Source organism: Anas platyrhynchos, chromosome Z (genome assembly GCF_047663525.1).
Source record: "Anas platyrhynchos isolate ZD024472 breed Pekin duck chromosome Z, IASCAAS_PekinDuck_T2T, whole genome shotgun sequence".
Classification (NCBI taxonomy): Eukaryota; Metazoa; Chordata; class Aves; order Anseriformes; family Anatidae; genus Anas; species Anas platyrhynchos.
The window spans coordinates 39,435,456-39,445,082 of record NC_092621.1 but is presented as its reverse complement, the minus strand read 5'-3'; the positions used below and the strand labels follow the sequence as shown (position 1 = coordinate 39,445,082).

The 9,627-nt window shown below is 36.0% G+C and overlaps 1 protein-coding gene across 1 annotated transcript in view; it reads left to right on the top strand.

The window, feature by feature from the left end:
* Positions 1–8,500, top strand: part of GDA (guanine deaminase) — a 33,477-nt gene extending 24,977 nt beyond the window's left edge. Inside the window, exons 12-14 of the mRNA XM_027446259.3 lie at positions 4–122; positions 893–920; positions 1,594–8,500. Coding sequence (XP_027302060.2) covers positions 4–122; positions 893–920; positions 1,594–1,664 — 218 coding nt within the window. The 3' untranslated portion in view covers positions 1,665–8,500. The remainder of the gene's footprint in view (positions 1–3; positions 123–892; positions 921–1,593) is intronic.
* The last annotated feature ends 1,127 nt before the right edge of the window (positions 8,501–9,627 follow it).

Sequence of the window (9,627 nt, the reverse complement as noted above, 5' to 3'; positions counted from 1 at the left end):
CAGCTCTAGGACTAGATGATGTGATTGGAAACTTTGAGGTTGGCAAAGAATTTGATGCACTGCTCATCAACACCAAGGCTTCAGACAGCCCTTTTGACTTGTTCTCTGCCGATACTTTTGAGGTAATCTGAACAGGACTAATGATCCAGAAAATTACTGGAAATAATGTGGGGAAGGTCTGTGATACAGGCAGAATGTAAGTCTCTTCAGGGTCTTTCCTGTAACAGTAACTTGGGTATAGTGCCCTACTGCTGTATGTATCTCAAACCAAGAGGTACAGGGATTTTATCAGAATCTCACTATCTCAATGACGGGCATATATATCACCATGAAAAAAAAAAAAAAAAAAAAAAAAAAAAAACACAGAAAAAAATAAAGCATGTAGCATTTAAATGCAGTAGCTCTAGCTGATAATTACAGTTAGCTAATTGCAGTACCACAGCACCGCAGCCAAGGAAGAATAATTACTTTTAGTTAACTTTTGGAGTTCAAACTCAATAATGGCAATCCGTTCCTAAGTGAAAGCTGAATTACCTTGGCTTCACTAGTGAAAACTGAAGCTAAATTCCTGGGACTATAAAAATGTTTACAATTTTGCCTTGTTTTTCCAAAAATAAGAGAGCTCTAAAAAGAGGAAAGCACTGTTTTAGCCATATACTTGTTTATACTGTCAAATTTGTGCAGTATTTTCTTCCGGAGACATACATCCTCCCTACTGAAAATTAATTATGACAAAACATGTATATTAAGTTTTAATTTTACTCTCTGCAGGCAGTATATAGGAATATATAGAAAAACTCTTTTCATCAGTTGTTTTCATCAGTTTTTAATAATTATCATCTGGGTTTGCAGATACTGCTTTCTGAATTTGCTTTTCTCCCATTTTTTACAGGACAATCTTGAGAAGTTCCTTTATCTAGGTATGTGCATAAAGCTCTCGTGTTGTTGTATATGTCACAGATCTTCTAAATCAATGTGGAGGTTGTTTTGCATTCATTTATAACTGCTAAATAAGAATTAAATAGTTTTGTTTTTTTTTGGGGGGGGGACAAAAGAACAAAAAGTAGTCAGTTTAGCATGAACAGGTGCATAAGTTTAATTGCCAGATTCATAGCCTCATCTGTCTTTATCTATAGCATAAGCTAAATCATATTTCACAGAAAAGTAATACTGATTTTTTTTATGCAAAGCCTATCACCAGTTCAGAACAAAATCTGATTTCTGCAGACCAGTTGCTGTTGTGGTACCTGAGTGGTACTGCTGCCTGGTACCTGAGTTAGTTCAGATAGTATGCAACAGCTATTTCTGTACTGGTGTGTATTTGCAGATTTTAAATCTGCTAAATACATAGAAAATACATGACACCACTGCAGCAGCTGAACGCTATGTGTTTTTTTTTTCAAAGAAGCATGAGTAGTTTAATGCCCATTGATGTTTGTGGTGTTTATGGCATCTGACTATTTCTCTTGAAATGATACATAAGAATACAAATGATATATAAGAATACAAGTTTTTGTGGATTGCATCATTTTAATTAATAAAATCAGTGCATAGAGTTATGTGCAATTCTCTCTTTTGACTATGTTATTTCAGGTGATGATCGGAATATTTCTGAAGTGTACGTGGCTGGAAAGCAAGTGGTTCCTTTTTCAAGTTCAGTATAAATCCATTTTTCTTTTGCACAATATTCTGCTGACCTCTCTGCCTATGATTTGAAAAAAGATTGGATAAACACAGTGCCTGATCATCAGGAATGACATTTCATTTATGTTTAATGTTTTAAAACTTTCAAATGTGAGAAAATTTGTTAGATCTTTCAAGAATTATGTTACCAAAATTGTCACAGTTCTAAGATGAAACAGGCATTTAAATTTATCTGTAAAAATAGTATATGTGCATCAACAAGGGATTTGCTAAATATCTTACTTGAATAGGACAACTGGTGTTCCTTTTAATAATAATGTAAGAAGTATTAAGGAGAGCAAACAAATTCTCACTGTCTATAAGATGTTTAAATTGAAAAAAATGCCAGTGCTGGTTAACAATTTCTGCAAATAATGAATATCAGAAACAAGTGTAATTTCCTTTGTATTATCACCAAGCATAGAGAATTTAGTGTCATTTGAGGGCATTCAGAACATTTTTCATTTTTGTTTATGTATGTGATTAGTTTTCAAAATTTAATTTTAAGTATTTTTTAATTGAAATTAATTAAGAAGTATGTACTTATAATCAATTAAGGGTCCTTATTATCAACAAGCTCAGATTTCTGATTAACAGTCAGGCAGAAGAGAACTGGTGGAAGAACCAAGTAAAAAATACAGAATTGGTCGAACAGAACAAGAGCAGAAGGGCTGCACCATTCTGTGATGCTGTGAGCTGAAACTACATTTCCTCAAATTTCACTCTGATGTTTAGAAGCAGTCTGCCTAATCTTCCACCCATTCTCTTATTGAATCTCCTTCAGTTGAGTGACCGCTGAATGAAACACGCATAAAACCAGAAGCAGGCACTGAGGTGTCTGTGCGCTTCTCAGTTGAAAATACTTTTTTTCTGGACTAGAGGGCGTGCTTCCTCTAGTTCAGCCTCTTGCAGAACCTTATTAAATTCATTTGCTCCTGATTATTCAGACTATGAGTTATAAAATATCCCTTCTGCTTTCTGTAGTAGAAGTGAGTATGTTTAAAGCAAAAGCTGCAAGAAATGGTCTATCTCTCATTGTTACTACCTTTGACTTGAGATGTTAATTCCTCTCTGGAAAGAAGCAACTCAATTTCAATGTGTTCCTTTGTGTCTTTCAACACTGGAACAAAAATTCCAGCCCTGTACAATGCCAGCTAAAAAAAAAAAGAAAAAAAAAAAGTGCACTTTTTATTTTATTAGTCCATGTAATTTCCTTTCTTTAAAAAGTGTATTTCCCTGCTTATTATTGCAGGTTTTGTTTTGTTTTGTTTTCCCGATAGGATTAGTTTGAGAAGGGAGTTTCTTGTTCCTTTATTATGTTGTTTTTGTTTGTTTGTTGTTATTTTTTTTAATGCAAAGAATGTAAACTTTAATTTCAGTGCCAGTGGAGACAATATTGCACTGAATTACTGTATGTATGTGTTGAGTATGGTTTTGGGGATTGCTTCAAACTCGTTCGATTTCAATGAGCTTAGTTTCATACTTTTATCTCACTGTCTGATGATACAAGGGTGCAAGACCTCCTTGTGCTCCTGAAATAAGGTAACTGCATGAAAGTCTCACTCTGGGTCTATGTACGAGGGAACATTTGGCCTAGTATCGCTAACAACTTGCTCTGATTTTAACAAACATTTTCAGAGCTTACATACATTTAAGGCTATACCTAGATGAGACAGTTTAGCATCAAGTGGAACTATACAAGCTAGCTTAGGCATTGAAAATACGTAAAGTCATTTTCAGTGTGGTGTGTGTGTGTGTATCTTTTTTTTTTTTTCCTTGACGCAGAGTAGCCCTACTGAACAGCATGGTATTTTGGCTTGCATATGCCACCCTAAAGCTGCTGCACTGCTTGCTCATATAGAGTTAGCTCAGGTATCTTCACACTGCACTGGTCTGTGCTGTATGTTTGCTAAAGTACACTCTTTTTTTTCCATTATGTTTAATCATTCCTAAGGCTTTAGGATTTAAGATTTAAAGATTAAAGTTTTCACATTCCATCAAGGCGTCTGCTTAAAAAGATTGTTCGTCATGTGTCCCAATTACATACATAGTAGCACACTTCCTTGGCAAATACAATCTGCAATTCTTTAACTTGGTTTCCTGATTCAGGGAGCATTTTTCCTCATGAATTTTGACATGAATTAATTGACCAAATTTCACATTCCAAAACCAAAGATCTGTGAGACATATGTTTTAATTCTCCAGTTACTGTCTGAAACTATTTTTAGGGAGTTGCATAGTTTACAGCTTTGGCTTTCCTATAGGAATGTATTTTGGGACAGAGAAAGATTACGCAGCTTTGTGTACTATATATGTTTGTGCTGTAGTTCTTTGCTTCCAGAGCTATGAATTATATCAACACTTTTATTTAGTGGTAGTCCAAACCATGCCTGACTTTATTGCTTCCTTGCTATTCTGTGGGGTTGTTAAGAATAGGATTCAGTATTTCTTCTTGAAAGATTTGGCAGGGGGAGGAGAGGTTGCTTATTTGCAAATTGGGAATACAGAAAAAAAATCTAACAAGTTCAACACTAGCTCCTGCTGGCCCATTTACAAAGGGACTCCCTAGGAAAAGTACTGCCAGTGAGCTTTGGATTTGGATATGGGATGTGTAATGAGCAGTTTCACTCTTGTTAAAATTCAGGCACAAGGCAGGAACTCAGCTTTTTGATTATAGCTTTACTGATGTCTGGTAGCCAGACACAGTCCAGACTTGGAACTGGAGAATCATCTTTTCAAGAATCTCAGCTGAAGAAGGAGCTCTTCCTGCAGCCCCATACGCTCCCTGTGACGGGGAGGAGCATGGGCCAAGATGAACAGTGTCACATGTGAGGTGCTTAGTGGTAAAGAAAAGAAGCCAGAATTTGGTGTGAGAGGGAGCCAGTGGAGAAATTAATATAGCCACGTAAAGAACAAATTGGAAGGTAGTTTCAATAGAGGCATCTTAAATAGAATTGAGTGAAGCAACACTCTCATGCCAGAAAAAAAGAAAAAAAAATGAAGTAGGACCCTTTGAGGTAGACCTAAAAGCTCTTTCAGTGCTTTTCAGGCTTACACAATGAAAACTTAATGTTTTAGGAGAGTCAGAGGATGTGTTAGCCAGACTTCTTTGAAGCAATTTTGGGAAAGTAACTGAGGACCCCTCTGTGGAGTCCTTGGGACTCTGTGGCTGTGTGCAGATAGCCAAGATGCTTGGTGCAGTAGGAGAATATCAGTAGATGAAAGTGGTTACTGCTGATACTCATACCTCTACACCGTATGCAGTCAGTGCCTACATATAGTCTGATTCCTTGGATGAATGTCCCCACTGCTTACATGGTCTGAAGCAAGCCAAATAATTGGTGCAGATGCTTGAAGTCTCTATTAGAGTTTGGAGTGTATTTGGCATGCAACTGAGCCTCCAGTGCAGATTCTTCCAAGAGAAACATAATCCTTTGTGGTATACCAAAACTGCCCTACAAACTGAACCAATATTCAGTCAGTGAGGCTGACTGGAAAATTCACTTCAAAACAACGCTACTATCTCAAACCAAAAATGCTGATAGATGCAAGGACATAACACCATTCCCCCTCCATACTTATTGCCACAGACAACAAATGAAAGCAACTTCCTTTCTCCTCCCTCCTCTTTCAAAAAATATAAAATAATAATAATAATAAAAAAAAAAAAAGTAGAAATAAGCCAGCCACACACTAAGGGGAGATGACTAAGTAGAATAAAAGATAATTTTCAGTCAGCATAAATTGACATCATGCTACTGACTTAAGATAAAGCCTCTGGAAAAATGTACATGCAACTGTTTCCAGATGTCAGTCCTCATTAGTTGTCTTTTCAGATTGTGGATGGGATCTTTATTTTTAACATTTATTTGTGTTTAGCATCAACAAACTTTTCAGACAAATTAAAATTAAGGGTAGTTTGTGGAAAGCTTGCTTGTTGGGACAATGTGTTTAATGTGTTCTATGTTCAGATGACCAGCTATTTATTATAAATGGAGTATATATGAATTACTTTTATATGTTGATCTCATTGTGTCACTTTAGTTTTTGATTATTAATGAAATGCAAGTAAGTATTGCTTATGCATTATGCAGCATTATTTGAATTATTCATGTGTGGCAAGTGGAGTTATTCACTTTCAAATGTTGGCTTGGCTTAATGTTTATATTTATTGTGTGGTTTTGTGCAATCAGAAAGCTTTATAGGAAAAAAAATATATGTTCATTGTACTGAGATTTTCATTATTGTAACTGGAATTTCTGTCAAAAAGAAATGTTAAAGTGACCCTGTTTAAAAGTCTGTGCCTGATTATACAGTCATGAATGAAAAAAAGTATAATGGTTTTATAAAAGCTGACACAAATAGTAATGTTTTAATTAAAAATATATATATTTACAGAGAAATAGATTTTTTATTCTAACCATGATTGTGCAGTGCAGATTAGCAAAATTTAATGATTCTTGCTAAATACCTGCTAGTCTGCTGAGCAAAGAATATAACTTTGATTGTATATTTAACAAGGATATACATGCTTTGAAAAAGAAGAAGCCTAACTTCTTTCACAGAATATCTCAATTTTAATTTGAAGTTATATTAACAATATTGCTCAGAGAAAGAGTTTGCAAAAAAAAAAAAAAAAAAGTTATGTTTTCCTATAAACAATTCTTAACAGATGACAGAGTGGACAGCTTCTAAAATAACACTGGGCTTGTGTGAATAAATGGTAATATATTACATGCTGTCCTGTGTATAGTAGTGGTCAACACATCTCTAAAGAGATGGTGCACAAGTAGAAGGAATATCAGGAAAAAAAGAAAGAAAAAAAAAGAAAAAAAAAAGAAAAAAAATAAAACAAGGGACATGGGGAATTTGAGAAAAGACTGAAAAAAAATCTGAAAAGATTTCAAAAGGCTGGTAATAGAATGAAATATAATGCAAAGTAGAAAGAAGCTGGATTAGGGGAAGTCAGAAAATCACGATGACGTATCAGTGAAGTTTTAGGTAGGAAATGCTCAGAAAATAAGAGATTTTTTTCAGGGTATATTCTGTTAAATCATAGACTTCATTCCTTCAGAAAGTCATTGAAGCCCAAGAGTAGAACAGATTTCCAAAGTAAAACAGTTATTTATGTGCTTAAAAGAAGAGCCCAAATTATCACAGCTAATTATAACACTTTTCAACCTCTCAAAATCTACTTCAAGATTTTATACAAAATTACCTGTAATAACTCCAGTAGAAACCTAATACAAGTTATGCTTTATCTTCATGTCTCCTATGAAACATTTGGCATTGGCCAGGTCAGATACTGAAGCAGTCTGAACTCAGGGAAGAACCTCTGCTCATGCATGCACCACACATCGTGCATCTCATGGTGCAATGATAACAGACTCCAGCACAAGAAGAAAAGTATCTGGTGTGGCTAGACTCCCAGAAAATGAGCTGTTTTAAAAATCAGCTTGTTTTCAAGTCCAGAACACTGCAGAGAGCACAGCACATTTTATACTGCACATACCTAATAGGGAACTTAAAGCTACCGGGAACTTTGCCCTGAAGTTTGTTGTTGTTGTTGTTGTTTTAAGCCCTGCTACTGTATGTGTAACAAATTGTGCTTCTCTCAAAAGAGAAGCAAGCAAATGACATCTGCATGGCTCTCTTAAATGAAACAACAGCAGCAAAAAACATTCTTGGGAAGCCAAAAGGACATCAGCAACAATCTTCTATGTAAAGTTAATAAAACTGTTAGTTTTCCTCAAAAAGCTGAGCAGTGCTTTTGGAGGGCAATTTCCTGGAAATTTCAATGGAAATTTTTTCTTGGAAAATGTCCTAAATCAGCGTGTGCTTCAACCAATGAGATCCCCTGTGGCTTCTGCAAGCAGCAGCTATTTGTGCAGAAGTGAATGCAATAGGCATGCCTGAAGTCATACTTTCTCCCTGACCAGGACTCAGACTTGTGTGTTTAGTTCATGGTTTCTCACAGACTTCATTTTAATTTGAAAATAAGTGGTATGAATGAGTACAACTGGGAGAAGGATAAGGCTTGAAAGTCAATCTTATGCCAACCCACCTAAAACTTAAACTCAAAAGATCTCTCCCATCAGGAAAGTATTATTATGTTTTCACAACTCTTAGACTCAGTGTTTTGGCTTCATGACTTGAGTCAGCAGGTAGCAAACACTGCCAAGACCAGGATGTGAAATGTGAGCAGCTGACATAAACATAAGAGCATTTTACCTTGGTCTGTGTTTGAGCCACAAGAAGCTTTGCTTAGCCTTCTGGTGGCTAGCTCCTAGGCTCCTTTACATAGAAAAACTCCCTGGAGCTAAGCCTTCAGTAGAAGGGACCAGTGTTGGTTACAACTGAAGATTTTGATCTCTGTGTCGTATCTGACATGGCTTTGGGGATGGTTTGTGTGCTCCCTTAAAAGCTTTTGCTGATGAAGGTTTTAAAAAGTGATTACATGTATTCATTAGCTGTTGAAGATAGCAGACTGTCACCCTTGCTTCTATATGAGCCTTCTTTCCCCAAGGGAGAAGGGGCATTTCAATGCAGTGAGCTTTTCTGATTCTGGTCCTTGGTTTTGTCAGCTTGTCACCTATTGTGTGTAGGCTCTGTCACACATTTTCATGAGAAATACCAACCAGGAGTTATGTTGTTGAATGCCTCTTCCCTGTTGTGCTTATGTGTAGCTTCAAGGAAGAACAATGTATTTGGAAAAAAATGCTATATGTGATTTCCTCTGTTCTGCTTGGTTTTGATCATGCTAAATGGGAACTTATGTACTGTTGAAACAAAATAAAGTGGCCTTGTGTTTACACCAGCCCCCATCTGTTTCTGTGTTTGACTTTGGAGGAGAGAGGAGGAAGGTGGCAAGCAGACTAATGAAGATTTACAGTGAAGACCATAATACATGGCAAAGTGTCAGTGAAGCTCAATACTGGGAAACGCAGACGCACCCACTGTAGGGGGTTGTAAACTGCTTCATATGTATGACATTATTTTAAGGGATCTTTTTCCAGACTCTAAATTCTTAGAGCATTTGATGTAGCTTTATTACCAGATTTGCTGGCTTGATAAATCAAAGCAAGTGCCTCAGTAGCATTTTTATTATTTTGTGTGGAAGTAGACTACCCTGAAATACTTTTTTCTTGTGTTTGGCAGCAAGCACACAGAGTCACATCTCCTTTAATGTGTTTTTCTTCACTTTCTTTCTTTTCAAAGCATAGACATATAAATGTCCCCAATCTAAGCAGCTCTGAATCACACCAAAAACAGATTTCCTTAAAACAAAAACTCCCATAGGAGAACGACTAATTAAACGCTGAGGAATTGTGTGCTACAGTTTTGAGAATTATGTGCAAGTTGTTACCAACTAATGCAAAATTATGTGCACAAGAAATAAAGTCATTTTGTATTTTCATCAACCAATTTAGCACAAGTCATGCAAACTACAGAGGAAAGACAAAATAAAACTTCTTTGTTCTACTGTTTTTAATAGAAGGGCCTATTGAAGCTTTCAGCATTGGAATTCTATTGCTTAATATTCTAGTTTGGAAAATAGCAGTGAGAAATGCCTTCATGACATTTTGCTAGAGTACTATATTAAGTTTTTATCTGAGATTTTATTTAAAGCAGTATAAGCCCCAGACGTGAGCACAGCGGGTATGTAAGCCAGTTTGAAAATGTAGGAGCCTTTGGGTATGTTGTCAGTAAATCTCAGGTACAATTACCTGTTTCACTACAATTAATTTGTGCAGATGTGGTGTACACATGTGAACGCAGAATTTGCAAGTTTAAAAAAAAAAAAAGCCATTGAATAGTCATGAGCAGATTACCAGTGTAATTTTCACCAGTCTCTTCCCATGGCTACTAGGAAGAACACAAAGACTCTTCATTTGGGATGAGGTGCTGAATCATTTATAACTAAGCTTAATAGGTTTATAGTTC